We start from the raw sequence: 18,953 nt of genomic DNA, 5'->3' as shown, positions 1-18,953 counted from the left end.
AATCTATAATGAACATACACACTCAAAAAGGTTCCTAAACAAGTGTACGTTTTTAGCTTATGTTCTTGTTGTGTGATCAACAAAAGCTACACTGAAAGTTCTGGTACTGATATGGTTAAATGTGGTAGGAAAAATAATCAGTCTGTACAGTTCCTTCAGGCAAATGTCAGTCATGCGGAACTCAGCTGGCAATCCATTCTCTAAGAGAAATGTCTGTGCTAGACAATAAGTTGCACAACAGGCAGTTTGGAAGAGTCTCTCTAGCAGGGAATGAGGCCTAGTTGGCAGCCCTGTTAATCTGTAAAAATGGATTCAGTGCAGGTATGAGTTCAATTGGTCCCAGTGACATTTAAAGCGTGAGGAACTTCAGGATATGGTGTAGAAATGCAGTTTACATTTGGCCTATTTTTCCCCCCGTGTGATTATCACTGCCAAACTCAACATTACTGCAGTGTGAAGGAAAATAATTGGAATGCATCACAGTGAAATAACACTTGGCATGAGGCGCGGTTTCACCATCTGAAACCACGTCGGCAGACAATCCAAAAGGATACTTTTAAACACTACTGCTCTTACCGTCTGAGTTTGCCCAAGAACCATAAACTCAATATTGTATTTAAACAACCAACAAACTGTATTTATATAGCGCCTTTAAGGTAGTAAAATGCCCCAAGGCACTTCACGGGGTGTTCTCAAACAAAATTTGACACTGAGCCACATAAGGCGATAGAAGGACAGGTGATCAAAAGCTTGGTCAAAGAGGCTGGTTTTAAGGAGCGTCTTAAAAGGAGGAGAGGTCGTGAGGCGGAGAAGTTTAGTGAGGGAATTCCAGAGCTTAGGGCCTAGGCAGCTGGAGGCATGGTCACCAATGGTGACCTGAAGAAAATCAGGGATGCACAAGAGGCCAGAATTGGAGGAGTGCAGAGATCATGGAAGGTTGTAGGGCTGGAGGAGGTTAGCGATATGATGGGGTGAGGCCATGGAAGGATTTGAAAAGGAGGATAAGAATTTTAAAAATTGAGGCATTGCCGGACCGGGAGCCAATGTATTAACAATAGGTTATATAGGCTCGAAATAAATGCATTTTATAAAAATCAGATAGAGAGCTATACAATGGAACAATGAAGTAACCAATCTATTCTAGAAATGAAGTAGATCTGATAAGTCACGAACTGTGAAGAGAAGAATTCAAGCAGCAGCTATCCAAGCAACTAAAATATTCACAATATGCTGCTAGGTAAGAACTCACATGACTAACACTTGTGCATATCTAGAATTTAATAATCCTTGTGACACACTGAATATGGAATACTCCTTTATGAGTAATGGAAATTAAATAAGGCAAATAAAGGTATTTCTTTATCGGCAGTAGACGAGCCCCTATTCATGCATTGGACACTTGTTTACAGTTTCTGTTAGAAAGGAAGAAACAAGGAATGTGTGCCCATATTAAAAGGTCAAAGGAACAATTTATCAAAAGTGCCATAAACGTGTCAAAAAGTAGAAACAAAGAAAACTATAAATTTGAAGTTCAGCAGCAACAATGCCAAACTGAGAGTCATACTTTAAGAGTTGAACACTCCTATCATTCAAAAATACCAATAAAGGAGAGTTACCTTCCCGGGCTTGAACGTCTTGGTTCTGACCGATCACGTGTTCGAGATAAGGAAGTTCTTCCTGTGTGAACGCCTGGTGATTGCATGGATCGTTTGCTCATTACCTCTGTTCTACCAGCTGAGTTGGTAAATGGACCCTGGAGTCTGGTCACCTCGTTTTTGTTACTAGCATTAGCTGGGCTGAGTGGCCGATCCCATGGCGTTACAGACAATTCATTTTGGTTCACGATTACTGACTCTGCTGTAGACAATGTTCTTCTGTCCATAAGCCTTGTATTTTCTGACACCTTCAAAGTGCTCGGGCCAGGACTTGAAGCTCTAGAGGCATGTGATCTAACGTTCAGGGATGTCTTTGGTATTGTACAGCCTCCTGGTTTTAGTGGCATGCGATGTGCTGTCAAAATTTAAAAAGTGTGTATCGGAATTAGTTATAGAAAGACGCAGTCATATACATAGAACCATAAAAAATTTACGGCACAGGTGGTGGCCATTCGGCCCATCGTGTCTGCGCCAGCCGAAAATGAGCCACCCAGCCTAATCCCACTTTCCAGCACTTGGTCCGTAGCCTTGTAGGTTATGGCACCTCAAGTGCATATCCAATTACTTTTTAAATGTGGTGAGGGTTTCTGCCTCTACCTCTTTCAGGTAGTGAGTTCCAGACCCCTACCACCCTCTGGGTGAAAAAAAATTTTCCTCAGCTCCCCTCTAATCCTTCTACTAAATTACTTTAAATCTGTGCCTCCTGGTTATTGATCTCTCTGCTAAGGGAAATAGGTCCTTCCTATCCACTCTATCTAGGCCCTTCATAATTTTGTACACCTCAATTAAATCACCCCTCAGCCTCCTCTGTTCTAAAGAGAACAACCACAGCCTATCCAATCTTTCCTCATAGCTAAAATTCTCCAGTCCTGGCAACATCCTTGTAAATCTCCTCTGTACCCTCTCTAGTACAATCACATCTTTCCTGTAATGTGGTGTCCAGAACTGTACGCAGTACTCAAGCTGTGGCCTAACTAGTGTTTTATACAGTTCTAGCATAACCTCCCTGCTCTTATATTCTATGCCTCGGCTAATAAAGGAAAGTATGCTGTGTGCCTTCTTAACCACCTTATCAACCTGTCCTGCTACCTTCATGGGATCTGTGGACATGCACTCCAAGGTCCCTCACTTCCTCTACACCTCTCAGTATCCTCCCATTTGTTGTGTATTCCCTTGCCTTGTTTGTCCTCCCCAAATGCATTACCTCACACCTCACTGGATTGAATTCCATTTGCCACTTTTCTGCCCATCTCACCAGTCCATTGATATCTTCCTGCAGTCTACAGCTTTCCTCCTCACTTTCAACCACATGGCCAATTTTTGTATCATCTGCAAACTTCTTAATCATGCCCCTTACATTTATGTCCAAATCATTAATATATACCACAAAAAGCAAGGGACCTACTACTGAGCCCTGCGGAATCCCACTGGAAACAGCCTTGCAGTCACAAAAACACCCGTCGACCATTACCCTTTGCTTCCTGCCACTGAGCCAATTTTGGATCCAACGGGCTTGTACTTTTTTGACCAGTCTGCCATGAGGGACCTTGTCAAAATCCACATAGACTACATCAAACGCACTACCCTCATTGACCCTCCTCAAAAAATTCAATAAAGTTAATCAGACAAGACCTTCCCTTAACAAATCCACGATGACTGTCCTTGATTAATCCGTGCCTTTCTAAGTGACTGTTTATCCTATCTCTCAGAATTGATTCCAATAATTTACCCACCACCAAGGTTAGGCTGACTGTCTGGTAATTACTCAGTCTACCCCTCTCCCTTTTTAAACAACAGTACAACGTTAGCAGTCCTCCAATTCTCCGGCACCACGCCTGTATCCAGGGAGGATCGGAAAATGGTCAGAGCCTCCGTTATTTCCTTCCTTGCTTCTTTTAACAGCCTGTGATAAATCTCCAGGCCCGGATGAAATGTATCTACTTTCAAAGATGCTAATCCCCTTAATACTTCCTCTTTCACTATATTTATCCCATCCAATATTTCACACTCCTCCTTAACTACAATGTCTGCAACGTCCTTCGCTATACATCATAGAAAAGAACATTGGGACCTAGCTTTGGGGTAGCTTATTGCCTCATTAACATCAGGTTGCAAGTGGTCACTCCTGGAGGTCAGTTCCTCAGGCACGATACAAGTGCAAGTTGTTGGACTGATTTAATTATGGGATCTAAGTGCCGAGCATTGTCCACTACATTAATAGTCAGCAAAACAAAACCTTGCTGAAACAAAGTAAAAACAGCCATTCAACTTCTGCTGTATGTAGTTTTATTTTTCTCCATGTTCTTTCCAATTTCTCCCAAAGATATTGACTCCCTCACTAGGGCGTGGTCTCACAGGGGCCAGTTTGACTGAACAATGTGTTGACGGGCTATTCAACAAGTGGTGGGCCGGGGAGGGTCATCACAGCCAAGCCCAATCCTCTTCACCAGTCAGCCTAACATCAGTAGTGGGGAAAATGCTAGTCTATTAGAAAAGGTGTGATAACAGAACACTTGGAAGGCAATAACAGGATTGGACAAAGTCAGCATGGGTTTATGAAAGGGAAATCATGCTTAACAAATCTACCAGAGGTTTTTTTGAGGATGTAACTAGTAGAATAGATAGGGGAGTACCAGTGGATGTGGTGCATTTGGATTTTCAGAAGGCTTTGATAAAAGGTCCCACACAAGAGGTTAGTGTGCAAAATTAAAGCACATGGGATTGGGTGGGGGAGGGGGGAATATACTGGCATGGATTGAAAATTGGTTGACAGACAGGAAACAGTAGGAATAAACAGGTCTTTTTCCAGGTGGCAGGCAGTGACTAGTGGGGTACCACAGGGATCAGTGCTTGGGCCCCAGATATTCACAATACATATCAATGATTTGGATGAGGGAACTAAATGTAACATTTCCAAATTTGCAGATGAAACAAAGCTGGGGTGGAATGTGAGCTGTGAGGAGGATGCAAAGAGGCTCCAATGTGATTTAGACAAGTTGGGTGAGTGGGCAAGAACATGGCATATGCAGTATAACGTGGATAAATGTGAGGTTATCCACTTTGGTTGTAAAAACAAAGGCAGATTATTATCTGAACGGTGATGGATTAGGAAAAGGGGAGGTGCAATGAGTCCTGGGTGTCCTTGTACACCAGTCGTTGAAAGCGAGCATTCAGGTGCAGCAAGCAGTTAGGAAGGCAAATGGTATGTTGGCCTTCATTGCAAGAGGATTTGAGTACAAGAGCAGGGATGTCTTACTGCAGTTGTACAGGGCCTTGGTGAGACCACATCTGGAGTATTGTGTGCAGTTTTGGTCTCTTTATCTGAGGAAGGATGTCCTTGCCATGGAGGGAGTGCAACGAAGGTTTACCAGACAGATTCCTGGGATGGCAGGACTGATGTATGAGGAGAGATTGGGTCGACTAGATCTATATTCACTAGAGTTTAGAAGAATGAGAGGTGATCTCATTGAAACATATAAAATTCTGACAGGACTAGACAGACTAGATGCAAGGAGGATGTTCCCGATGGCTGAGGAGTCCAGAACCAGGGGTCACAGTCTCAGGATACGGGGTATGCCATTTAGAACAGAGATGAGGAGAAATTTCTTCACTCAGAGGGTGGTGAACCTGTGGAATTCTCTACCACAGAAGGCAGTGGAGGCAAAGTCATTAGATGTATTCAAGAAGGGGATAGATATATTTCTTAATGCTAAAGGGATCAAGGGATATGGGGAAAAAAGCGGGAACAGGGTATTGAGTTCGACGATCAGCCATGATCATTTTGAATGGCAGGGCAGGCCCGAAGGGCCTACTCTTGTTCCTAGTTTCTATGTTTCTAACTTGGTATCCGCACACACAATTTTACAGCACAGAAACAGGCCATTTGGCCCAACAGGTCTATGCTCCACACGTGCCTCCTTCCACCGTACACACATTTAGTTCCAGGACAGGATGCTGTCCAGCAGCCTGGATTGAGAATCCAGTCCAATCGTTCCTTCCCTAACCCGTGGATGGAGTGGCCAACTGTAGTGTTCCTACTACTGTCCTCAAGATCAGTAAATTCAGCATAGATGAGAGTGAACCTGGGACCTCACTTGACTTTATGGCTCAGAGAAGGAGACTTTGGGGTGAAATTCAACTTCAGCTGGGGGGGCGCAAAATGGATGGTAGCGGGTCAGACGCCCATTATACACCCATCCAATTTCCCTTTTTGACTTCAATGGCAGCCAATCCGCTATCACCAGTTTAGCATCCCCAAAGTTGAATTTCACGCCTCAGCCACGAAGACGGCACTGAGTATAAATTATAAAGAACTCCGGAGGCTAGGCCATGTTTCAAGGATACAACATATCTTGGGCTTCAGATAATATTAATACGATAGGCTGTCATGTAGGCTATTGTCTTATAATACCCTACAACCCATGTGCTATCCTCCATGCAACAGAATACACAGCATTGCATGTAAAATATTTAAGAATTGTGATAATCTGATTAAATGCTCTTGTATTACAGAGGTGACAGTTAATAATCAGAGACTGTGTAACACCAAAAATAAATACTGATTACTGAATAATGGATGTTCTAATTATTCTTTTACTTGGCAATGAATGTTGTGTTTTATTTATTACTGGATGGACAGATCCTAGTAAGCCTAGCAAGGGGATTATGCCACGATTATGGTATTGATTAGACTCAAAATTAGATGCAATGCAAATGCATAGCCATGCTATATTCTGGCTGATATATGTGCCCTGAATTGGTGCTGGCATAAGCAAAACCCACTTCATAGGGAAGAGGTGACATACATCATTGGAGTTTCAATGTGCTGCGCCATGCAGTGATGGGATTATAGATTCCTCCCCCACTCCCTCTGCCTTCTCCCCTGCCACCCCCACATGCTTCGGCTGTCAGCTGCAACACAGTGGGGAAGCACTGTGCAGAAATCAGGCTCTGCCCTGTCAAGAGGCAGAGGAAAAAAAAAAATCAAAGGGAGAGGTTTTTTTGGTCTGCTCTTATGCATCACATAGTGGTCGGCTCAAAGCAGCATCAGAGAGGAGGCCTAGGGGCAAGAAATTGTTCCCCTCCATATGCACAGAATTGGAGGGAGAGCAGGGGAAGCAGCTGCTCCTCCAGTGTGAATAATGGCAGTGCAAACCATTGCCACTCTGAATGACTTCCTTTTGCCTTACTTGGGTTGGGCCCAGTCCAGCTCACTGCCAGGCACCAGCTGCCATTATACAGCTCATAGAAGTCAGCTTAAGCTGTAAAACTGGAACTCAGTTACATTTTCACTTGTATTCTTATGCAGCTGTGCTCGCCTGTGTGAATTTGATGCAACTAGCCTTTTAGAAATGTTGGTTCTCTGTGTTCTTCCCATTGATGGATTTAAGATTTATCCACCAATAGGCTGCAATATGGAGAGCAGACATTTCACACTTGACTTGTGTCAAACAGGAGAGCTTAGCAGCACAAGAATATATGCACTGACTGGCAGACAAAAAGGAGAGCAGCACTGGAGACCAGAGAGCAGAGACAAGAACAGGTGAGTAGCATCCATTCCTTGATGGACCTATACAATCCTCTGCCCCTGCAAACTCACCCACATCCAAATGCTCTACCTAAGGTGATTGGCAAAAGAACCAAAAAGGTTCTTTTGCCAATGAGGAAATTAAAAAAAAACTCAGCGAGTGGGTATGACCTGGAATGCACTGCCTGACAGGTTGATGGAAGCAGGGTCAATTGTGGCTTTCAAAATGGAATTAGATAGGTACCTGAAGGAGAAAGATTTGCAGGGCTACGGGGAAAGAGCAGGGGGGGTGGGACTAGCTGGATTGCTCTTGCAGAGAGCCGGCACAGGCTTGATGGGCCAAACGGCTTCCTTCTGTGCTGTAACCATTCTATGATTCTCACCCATCCACATAGGAATTTATCATCTGGCACAGTAACCAGCTTGATTTAGAGTTAACATGCACTTCACTCATTGCCACTTTGAATGCATTCATGTTTAAAAATATGAGTGTTAAAAGTGCCAGTGAGCAGAGCATCGGTTGACCATAACGAGTGACATCCTGCGCAGTGGGCAGAAACAGGCAGAACATTGGGACTTGGGTTGGTGGATTCTTAGGAGAGAGCACCAGTCCTGTTCTTCAATGTTTGTTGCCCATAGTTTACCCTCTTTCCAGTAGTTCTGGAGAGGTTAAAGAACCCCAGAGAATGAGGAGAAAAACAGAGTGACACTCAAAGTCAAAACCAATTAACCCAATGGTCCAGTAGATAAAGGCACCATCCAGTACAATGCTAAGCAGTACAGACCAGATAATCCCAGGTTCGATTCCTAGTCTGTGCTGGGTTAGCAGATCTTAGCTGCTGCAGCATTTGGTAGTGCAACTGTTGCAATCAGCACCCCCAGGCCAAGAAGGTGGCTAGGGAAAAAAACAAAATCAACCAGGGTGCTCACTCGGCAGTGACGCTTGTGAGGGCAAGATCAGGTTTGGCTGTGATACTCTCCTTAGTTGGATAGATCACTGGCATTAGTCATCTAGGCTCACACGAGAAATGGTTACTTGGCAGAGGTATTTTGGTGGACTGCCAGGACCCATGGAAATGTACCTTCAGGAGAGGAGGGTGGAGCATTCGTAAATTTTATTTTTAAAAAAAATGAATAGGTCACCAGAGTGTTTTTACAATTGCACCACTTAGATTGAAATCTCCTAAAAGGTGGTTGAAATTTTTACAAAAAAAAATTACAGTAGGGCTGATTTGGCAAAAGCAGAGTGTAACATATTATGTAGCTGGGGCAGTTCTATTGATTCTGCCTCCAAGAATTCAAAAATAAGCAGCCCAGGTTGCACACCCAGGCCTCAGGACAAGTAGGAGCTTGATGACAGGAAATCACTTGTCAAAACTGATGAGCAATTGTTGACTTGAGTGTTTTTGGACAGGTCTATTCAACCTCCCGGGGGCTCACAACCAAGCCCAATCCTGTTCTTGCCTAACACCCACCCCACACACTACCAGCAGCAGTCACTGGATAACAATCAGGAGCAGGGAACTTGGCTGACTTTTCCCTCTCTAATCCAGGGAATCTTATGGCCCATTCTCCTATGACCCAGGGTATATTATCTAACTCTTCACAGACCAAGATTCAAACCCAGGACCTTCTGGTCTGTATAGCTCAGCAACACACTATCTTTCCCAACTAAGCCGTTGAGGGAGCCTTTTTGAATGTGTTTGAAAATCAATTGAAACATCGAGCAACCAGCGAGATCTGCAAACTAGGCTCAAAATCCAAACTGGGATTGCAGTTCATCTGAACGATCTCTACAGGTCATTGTGTCACAACGCTGTAAACAGAGCAACAACTTTACATGCTCTGCAACACTTAGGATATCAATGCGGTTTATAAAATGAATGTAATTCAGTAGATCTCAACTGTTATCAGCTTTTTTGATACTTCTACATTAACAAATAGCATTTATATGGCACCTTTAATATAGTAAAACATTAGAAAGTTTTAACATGGAAAATATAAATCAATATTCATAATGGTAAAGGTGAGTTAACAAACAAAAATTGGAACTGGATTAGCATTTTAAATGATATACTAATGAATAGGATATTCTAGAAAATAAACTTCATTATTACCTTTATTCTAATAAGTCCCTATTAACTTTGCTACCAGTCATTAACTGCAATGCAGAGTTCCAATTATTGAATTGTTTAGTTTTCCGGTGAAGATATTTTATATTTACAGTAAATCCCTAAAAAATAAGCCTTCTGCTGTTTACAATGACTGCTGCTGTAACTCAGTGGTGATTCTGATTGCTCTGCTCATTTAGGTGAGATTACAATAAAGTCAATACTGGTTTGACTATTTCACATTCAAAATGATACTAAACGAGAGGCTGACAAAACATCAGTGACTATTGTTACTAATGGGAACTGGGAGGTTTGAAAAAGAAACAAGGAGAGATGACAAAGTGGAATCCATCTTAAGTGCACTTACACAGTGAAGCACATCTACAGGGATCGTGCTTGTTCAGATAATGCTCAAGTGTATCCCAGCCTCCTCCAACACGCACCATCACGTGATTTCTCAGAACCTGTAGAAACAAAAAAGGAAAATTCTTCGTTGATCCCTGACCCAGTACAAAGCAAACAGTTTCTAAATATTGAAGAAAAGCTTTATTAAATAAGTTCAGTCCTGAGACTTCATGGATAAGATCGAGAGGCTTTAGAAACATTAAAGCACAGTCACTGCTCATCACATAGGGAAGGGTCACAGTAGACATGCACATCGTTAAGGCACCTCCCGTTGACATTCAACAGCATTACCATCGCCGAACCCCTCACCATCAACATCCTGGCTGTCACCATTGACCAGAAGCTTAACTGGACCAGCCACATAAATACTGTGGCTACAAAAGCAGGTCAGAGGCTGGGTATTCTGCGGTGAGTGACTCACCTCCTGACTCCCCAATGCCTTTTCACCATCTACAAGGCACAAGTCAGGAGTGTGATGGAATGCTCTCCATTTGCCTGGATAAGTGCAGCTCCAACAACACTCATGAAGCTTGACACCATCCAGAACAAAGCAGCCCACTTGACTGGCACCTCATACACCTGCGGCGCACTGTGGCTGCAGTGTGTACCATCTACAAGATGCAGTACAGCAACTCGCCAATGCTTCTTCGGCAGCACCTCCCAGACCCGCAACCTTTACCACCTAGAAGGACAAGGGCAGCAGGCTCATGGGAACAACACCACCTGCACGTTCCCCTCCAAGTCACACACCATCCCGACTTGGAAATATATCGCCGTTCCTGCATCGTCGCTGGGTCAAAATCCTGGAACTCCCTTCCTAACAGCACTGTAAGAGAACCTTCACCACACGGACTTTTTAAAAAAAAAAAATTTGTTCATGGGATGTGGGCATCGCTGGTGAGGCCAGCATTTATTGCCCATCCCTAATTGCCCTTGAAAAGGTGGTGGTGAACCGCCTTCTTGAACCGCTGCAGTCTGTGCGGTGAAGGTTCTCCCACAGTGCTGTTAGGAAGGGAGGTCCAGGATTTTGACCCAGCGACGATGAAGGAACGGCGATATATTTCCAAGTCGGGATGGTGTGTGGCTTGGAGGGGAACGTGCAGGTGGTGTTGTTCCCATGAGCCTGCTGCCCTTGTCCTTCTAGGTGGTAGAGATCACTGGTTTGGGAGGTGCTGTCGAAGAAGCCTTGGCGAGTTGCTGCAGTGCATCCTGTGGATGGTGCACACTGCAGCCAGAGTGCGCCGCTGGTGAAGGGAGTGAATGTTTCGGGTGGTGGATGGGATTCCAATGAAGCAGGCTGCTTTGTCCTGGAGCGATTCAAGGCAGCGACTCACCACCACCTTCTCAAGGGCAATTAGGGATGGGCAATAAATGCTGGCCTTGCCAGTGACACCCACATCCCAGGGATGATTTTTAAAAAAAAGAGCAATTCCAGGTTAGGTGTAGCACACATCTGAGAGGGTGATGAGTCATTTCACACATCATTTAAGCCTCTGAGCAAGTCTGCTATTTTAGTGCCTATGCAGTTATACCATTAAATATTTTGTCTATACAAATGTACAGATATAGGACTGTGTAATACCTGGAGGGTTAGTGATTTAGCCGGCTAATCAAGCAGTATAATGTGCATAGCATGAACCAATTACTCTGGAAAACCAATTCCAGAAACACACACAAGGCAATAATTTGGTTCTATACCCCTGTTTCCTGTGCCCACTCACTCCACAGCCTGGTTGCACTCCACTTGCTCCCCAGACCATCTATACCCCCAGGCCTAACAGGTCTCCCTTACCCCACTGACCGTCCCCTCTTGATTGTCTTTGGCCCTTGCCAAATGCTCGCTCCGTCTCAAGCCCACCTTGATGTACATTGCCAGGCTTCCATTCCTTAGCTCATGAGCAATGACAAGAGATTTACTATTTATTGTAGAATGCTGCTGGTTTTGTGATTGGCATGTGTCCACTAGGTAATGGGCTGAGACTCTCAAAACTCATCTCCTGTAGAACTTTTACAGTAAATAGATCTTGACTGGATTCAAACTCATGCCCAGAGCTGAAAGGCAAATGCAGTAACTCACGGTGCCACCCTGCTCCTCATCAATCTCCCCCCAAGTTCCACTAATTTTAATAATTTGATTTACTTCTGCTTATTTTTCAGTTACAGAATATGTGATTTCATGACATTGCTGTACTTCCCCCTACAGCACGCATATTTATACGAATTAAGAGATGATATGGCCCGGGTCATGGTCCATGCTACAGTAAAATTAAAAACATCAGGAGAAGGGATAAATAAACCACAACCCCTTAACCACAAGGCCTGCTGAATATTCATTAATTCCTTTCCATGATTTTATTAACAGGGAACTGAATAAGTCTTTGAGAAGGAAGAATGTACAAGGATTAAGGGCGGGGGGGGGGGGGGGGGGGGGGGGAAGTGGCATTTGGGTGCATAGTGCCAGTTGAAGAGCTGGCATCAACACAGCCACGATGGGCTGAATGGCCAACTGCTGTACTGTAATTTCTACCATTCTATGACTTTATCAGTTACTATCATAAAAGAAAAATACCAACATTGTATTGAAATTATGCTGCATGATAATCCATGAAAAGAAAAACAATGAATTTGATTTCCTATCAGTAGTAGCACAAAACACCTTTTTGTATTTGTTAATTCCAAAAGTCTTTCCAGTTTGTGAAACCACTGAATATCCCAACAGAAGAACAGAGTTATTTCCAACGAGTGGCTGCTGCAGGTCTGCAGCACCTTTTTGAGATGGCCAGTCACTTTCTTCCTGGGGTTGAGGGCCCCTCTTTCACATCATCCGGCAGCAGAGCCGCAACTAAAACGCCTGAACTTGCATTTCTAGGAGAAACAACATACGTTGGGAAATGGAGGCTCCCCCACGAACAAACATTCTAAAAATGATTGCTTTGTGCTTGCTGGGCGTCAGAGCAGAGTTTCTGCTGGAAGACTGACAGAGCCAACTTTGACTGCCTCCTTTGCAAAACAAGTACGGACAAAGTCCAGATACTTATCTTAAAAGCTTTTTTTCCCCCATGTGTTGAAGTTAAGACTGCTAGAGTGCCCATTCTGGTACTTGTTTTATTTTTTGATGTTTGTACCATCAAATCATGCTGTATGTTGAGGGTGCAAATTCTCCCTTCCTTCCAATCCTAAATATGTACTGTTTGTACACAATTCTTAACTTCCACCACCTCACTGGAGAATACTTTGGTAGTACTCATTTGAAACCGAATTGGTCAACAGTAAAAGTACAGTCCATGTTGAATAAGCCTCCATTTTTTTTTTTGCTTTTGAGAGGTTACATTACTGTTCAGTAAGGGCACAGTCTCAGTCTCTCTTTCTTTCCCCCCTAGTTTCTTCATGGGCCTTCCCCCGTTACCTGCTTCCCATATCATCTTCCATGCTAAAACAGTTGAGAAACATACCCAAATTCAAATGTTTTGACTATCCTTGCAGTATGGAATATGTATAAATTTAGATATTCAGTGGGCCAAATGTTGCATGCAAGAGGAGAGGAGCCAGAACCCGTGTTTACCGCTTCCATCTGGTGTTACTGGTACAAGTCTGGTGTAGTATTGTTACATGCAGCTCCCTCACACAGTGTACTTATGACTGTTTATTACAACTTTAAGTACAAAATTAAAATGGTTATGGCACAAGGCTCTTACTCTGATGAAGATCAAAGTGCTGGTCTCACCGACTTTATATTTACCCTCAGATATTTTTGTCATAGGGAACTGCGACGGACAGGAGCAGTGGCCGAGGATCTCACGGACCTGAGACAGAGAACAACAAACAGTCAAATGAATAAATGCAGTGTATCTGTTTACACTGAATCTCTCTAATCTTCACAGTGCTATTCTCCTTGTATTATAAAATAGTCAACACTGCCAAGATCTCCTAATTTTCTTCTTATACAAAAAGAAATATTTTCATTTATAAAATAGGTCTTTACCAATGTCACAATAGTACAATCTAGAAGAGTACGTTCTCCAGGACATGTTCTGGTCTTTAAGAACAAGCATTATCCACTGCTGAAAAGGTACAAAGTAAGTAGAAACTTAGAAGGAGAGTAATCTTACACTCAGTTCCTATTGATACAAGAGGAGAACCTGAGGATATAATGCAGAGTGTTTTTTGCAACATGGTTTAAAGAGATAGTATCCCTCCAGTTAGTGAGAAGAAGAAAAATGAGATAAAAACAAAGTTTTGCATTGTGAGGACCAATTCACAGTACGACAGAAATGGAGAAGTACAAGTTAGATCTCCCAACCCAGTAAGCCCCAGTCTTAGTCGTGCTCTGCAGGCTGGCACAGAATGTGGGGAGAAATTAGAAATATGTTTGTAAAGAGCAGCACGAGCAGTCCGGTACAGTCAGTCAAGAGCGATGTGGGCAGGGGCTAGAGAATAAGCTACTCAACTGCTTTTTTAGCACAGAAGATGATCTGAAGAACAGGTAATGGGGTAAAGGCCCTAACTAGGGGGTCAAAAGAAAGACTGAGACTGTGCCCTTACTGAACAGTAACAACTTCAAAAGCAAAAAAAAAGGCTTATTCAACAGGGACTTTACTTTTACTGATGACCAATTCTGTTCAATTACAATGAGTGAAAAATACATAACCATTAGTAAAAATACTTTAGTATTGACTGAGTTTCCACAAAACACCCATTAAGTTGCCCGCACCCCTCTCCAATTCATAGGATTAGAACATTCCAAAAAAGCAACGTTCTGCAGTTTTTGTTTTCAATGCCTTTGAATGGCTGTCTCGGAATGTCATCCAAAAGGTTTCTAAGGCTCCAAATAAAGTTTGAGAGAGCGTTGTGTAGGAATAGGATACGGCTAAATGCTCACAATCAGCAGGGAAAGAGTGCTCCAGTGCATAGCACATTAATGTCTAGAGCTTGCTTTATCAATAGTCTATTTGCAAACTGCAAACCTTTTGTTGTTGCTAGTTTTGTGACATTTTCTCATCATTTAGTATAAAGTGACTGGTGAAAAAAAAACTGTGGTGCCAGCTGAGTACATGCCAGATGCTGAACAAATGAGGCAGTGAGTTGTGCAGCAGGATTGTTAGAAGCTTCTACACCATTCGAGGCTAAAATAGGAGATCTGGCAAAAACAGAGGAATGAGTTTCATGACTGAAAAGCTCCACAGGTTTAAATGTTACTTAAGATATCAAATTATTGACAATTATGTGTCTCTCTGTATTTTATTACAAGGGTCTGAAAGCAATTTATATATAAAATCACACAAGATATTGTACACACCGGGCGACTGAGTAGTAATCAGACTCAAATTTCAGATTCCCCACATGCCGAGATCCGGATCTCAGTCAGAGATATCTGGGAAGGCACCTCGATAATTCCAGAGAGAGGAAGGGCAAGTTGTAAAGTACACTAGATAGATGTTGCTGCCAGCTGGCTAGTCAATGACACTGAAAGGCCTAGCAGCAGACCCCAGTCTACCATATTAGTCTCAGGAGGAACAGGTGTCCAACACAAGGAAGAAAATATTCAAACTGTGAAATACAAATGAAATAGTATGGCAATCATCTCTGAAGCAGAGAAAGGAGTGTCATCTTCCTCTCTTCTAAATAATCTCAATCCAATAGGACCTAAATATAACAGTCTGAATACAGCTCCCCTGTGCATTTCATCAGTTGAACTGCATTTCAACGACGGCAGAACCTGTGATGTATGGAAGATTAAATATAGTTATATGACTTGAAAGTGCCGAGCTCTCTACTAATCACATTAAAATTGCTGTTTATGTTTTTAATAATGGAGCAATAAAGTACTCATTTGAAACAATTTGTAAGTCACAAATTTTCCAAGGCAGGTAAATGCTTGCTGAATTGATGCACTTGCTGAAAGATTGCTCAGTCATCCAACTATAATGTGGTCCCACTGTGACTACTAGATTCTTTGGGGGCGGTGGGGGGGGGGGGGGGGGGGAAGAATGGGGGCAGAGTCAAAAATAATTTATATCAAGGTTATATAAGTGGGGTTAGACTGTGACATTATTCTGATGGCATTACAACAACTTGCATTTGTATAGCTAACATTAACGTAATAAAACATCCCAAGGCACTTCACAGGAGCATTATCAAACAAAACCTGTGTGGAAATGCATAAAGAGATAGTCAGCTGCGGTGGTTGTAGTAACGGGCTGAGAACGCAATAACGGAGTAGATCTGTAATACCGGTGATTACTAGAGTGACGTTGAGGTTGCTGTATGGGACCAACAGACGGTCAGCTACTAGTGGAAAAAGGCACCAGAGGAAAAAAAGAGAGGTAACCAGGTTATGGATAGTTGACCATATTAACTGACCAGCTGAATATAACAAAGCTTATGTTTTAGTTCTCACCAAAGACATACAGAAGCGCTATTGTTCGCTTATGTTGATAACTGTCTGACTAACAGAAATGAATGACCATATAGCCTTGAGACTAGGTACAGACCTACTGATAAAAAAGACTGTTTATTAAGGAAAATTATTTTCCCAGGCCTGTGTGTAACATCACGAGGCAGTCATGAGGAACCAGAGGGTGGGTTCCCTATTTTGATTGATTAACTACCTGAACCAATAAAGAATGTACATGTACACCCATATTCTACGACAGGTGGGCGTTACTAATTTAACTGTATAAACATGAGCTGTTTCCTTTGTTCAGGGAAGACGTAGCCCTAACCATTGTTTAGGGTACAGCTTCCCTTGTATACAAGTTTCTTTTAATAAATTCTTACTTGTCTGAAAAATAAGTGTTTGGAGTTAATGCGTTGTATATAATAGGTAATTAAGTTTAAGTTTAAGTCTACGACATGTGTCACACAAGGATATATTAGGACAGTAGGTTTTAATTATCACCACATGTTATGATACAGAGTAAACAGTGTCTGTTTTAGAAGATTGTCCAAACAATTTCAAACTAGGGCAAATCATATCATGTAGTTCAATACAATTTCTTCCGTAATCACATGCTCAACTACAAAGTCATACAGGCCTCACTGTGACCTAGCACCATTCTATTTTGTTTCCAGCAATCAGCCCACTGGCATCTGAATTAATGGCAGTGTCAAATTACTGGTCCTGAAATTATGTACTGCTGGGCAAAGTGAGCACAGCTAAGTGATAAATGAAGACAAAGCTTCCAAGTTGGTGCCTCAACACCACAACAACATTTACCAAAACCATTACCATTTTTAGCTCTTTGCCTAAAAAGGTACTTTAACAGGATATTTTTAAGTCAGCATAGGGAAAACATTTTATGATAGAGTAATATTGCAGGAACAACTGTCACATCATTTTCTCAGGTTTCATTGGCCATCTGAAATGGCCTATGTGCAGCCTAAGTGGTACCATATATAAATACATACAGGACCCAGCACCTGAACTGCACACATCATTTCCTAAACTTAACCATTTTTCTCTTCATAAATCGATAACATGAAAAACACTACTGATAACTGCCCATTTTAAGCTGCTCTTTCCCTGACCCAAGTATTCCCCCCCACACCATCTCTCCTGAAGACAACGGTTTATATTGGACTCTGATTCCAAAGGCTCTCAGGTATCTCAATGAAGTGGCTATTCTTCATGCACAATTTTGGACATTGAGTGTAGATAGACTGCATGACTGGGAGAGGAGGGCAGGAAAATCAGAGCCAATCTCAATCCTAACCTGATAACCACACAGATATTTCCAGCAGTAGGAATCGCGGCTGGCTTTTCCCCCCCTCTAACCCAGGGCCAGTGAAGCCAATTATGCTGCCACACCACCAACCTGCCCAAGACCAGCTAGCTCAGTGCACAACAGAGATGGGAGCTTGCCGATCTGTACAGCTCATTACCACGTCAACAATACATTTACCCTACGAGTCAGGGGAGGCGAGAAGAACCTTAATATGCTCATTCTTCAACTGAATCTTTACCTTTCACTATCCAATTCAATCTTGTGAATGAGCTACGAGCAACAGGGAACCTGCGAACAGAGGTGAGCGATGTCATATCAGTGTCAAATTTTGTTTGATAACACTCCTGTGAGGCATCTTGGGGAGTTTTACTACATTAAAAGGCGCACAAAAATTTAAGTTGTCGTCGTATCTACATCTGACCTTGGAAGTTCTGAGGAGGTTGTAGCCTGATTTGGAAGGTTGGCAATCTCAGGATGACTTTTTAAATTCATTTGTAATTTTTAAAAAAATTATAAAGCTACAGTTTTTCAGCTGAATGTGGAAGGGATAAGACCATAATAGGGCTCTTGGAATACGCTTTTAAATGTTAGAAGCTAAACGAAATAAAGATAGCACAGTGAAGATAAATATAGGTTAATGCTGACCAGAGGGCACAGTGTTCAAACCTAAATACAAGTTTCTGCGACTGAAAGAGCTATAAATACATATTTTTAAACAGCTTTTTCTGGCAGCTGTTACAGTCTGTAAAAACAAACCAAATCACATGGTGTGTGCTAAACAGGAAAAGCACTTCCAATGACGTCTTTGGAATTTGAATTGAGGACAGGCCTTGAACTGGATCAGTACTGTCATGCCACCAATCTGCCCTGAACTGGTTGCACCATCTGTTACTGCAATGCTGCCACAGTGCTCAGGGAATTGATGCAGGTGAGGCATGTTCACCTGCATGGTCATGTGTACGTGCTTGGGACATGTGCAGTGGCACTCCATGTTTTGGGGAAAACCAGTGTAGTCAGTGTGTGCAGCTCACTTCACCCAGTCATGCAGTTGCGCAGAGTAAAATCTGCTTAGTAAATAGTCTTGTGAAGTTAAGAGGGGGGGGGGGGTGCAGAGTCAGGCTCACATCAGTGAATAGGCAAACCAGTTTCAATGTCCAGCACAACATTTTTAGTTACTGGGATCCTGGACACTTTTTCCCTCCCTAGCCAAAGGGTTCTGAAGCCAGCTGCAGTACCCCTGCTCCTGGCCTGGCTGAGAACAGCTTACACCACAGGCTGCAGAGTAAACTGGTCACCTTCCTTGTCTGTGTGGCTCAGCCACTCACTGGATACATATGTTTGGCTCGCAGGGCAGCTTGTGTTTTAATTTCTTTTTTAACCCTTTTGTTATTTATTTACTCGCCCGCTTTAGATTCCCTCCTGTCTGATGTCATGCACCACTCTTTAGGAAGGAGGGCGAGTAATCTACTCCTAGACCTCTGAGCTGCTGCTGGGATGTTACAAAAAATAAAATGTGGGATGACTCGGGTGG

General features: G+C 42.8%; 1 protein-coding gene across 1 annotated transcript in view; it reads right to left on the bottom strand.

Annotated features, from left to right (window-relative positions):
* Positions 1–18,953, bottom strand: part of gas2l1 (growth arrest-specific 2 like 1) — a 54,342-nt gene that overhangs the window by 16,615 nt on the left and 18,774 nt on the right. Inside the window, exons 2-4 of the mRNA XM_068005906.1 lie at positions 13,394–13,501; positions 9,661–9,757; positions 1,617–2,010 (exon numbers count right to left, since the gene is read on the bottom strand). Coding sequence (XP_067862007.1) covers positions 1,617–2,010; positions 9,661–9,757; positions 13,394–13,501 — 599 coding nt within the window. The remainder of the gene's footprint in view (positions 1–1,616; positions 2,011–9,660; positions 9,758–13,393; positions 13,502–18,953) is intronic.

This window comes from Heptranchias perlo, chromosome 25 (assembly GCF_035084215.1).
Source record: "Heptranchias perlo isolate sHepPer1 chromosome 25, sHepPer1.hap1, whole genome shotgun sequence".
Classification (NCBI taxonomy): Eukaryota; Metazoa; Chordata; class Chondrichthyes; order Hexanchiformes; family Hexanchidae; genus Heptranchias; species Heptranchias perlo.
The sequence above is the reverse complement of the archived record's forward strand: the minus strand, read 5'-3'. Positions and strand labels throughout refer to the sequence as shown.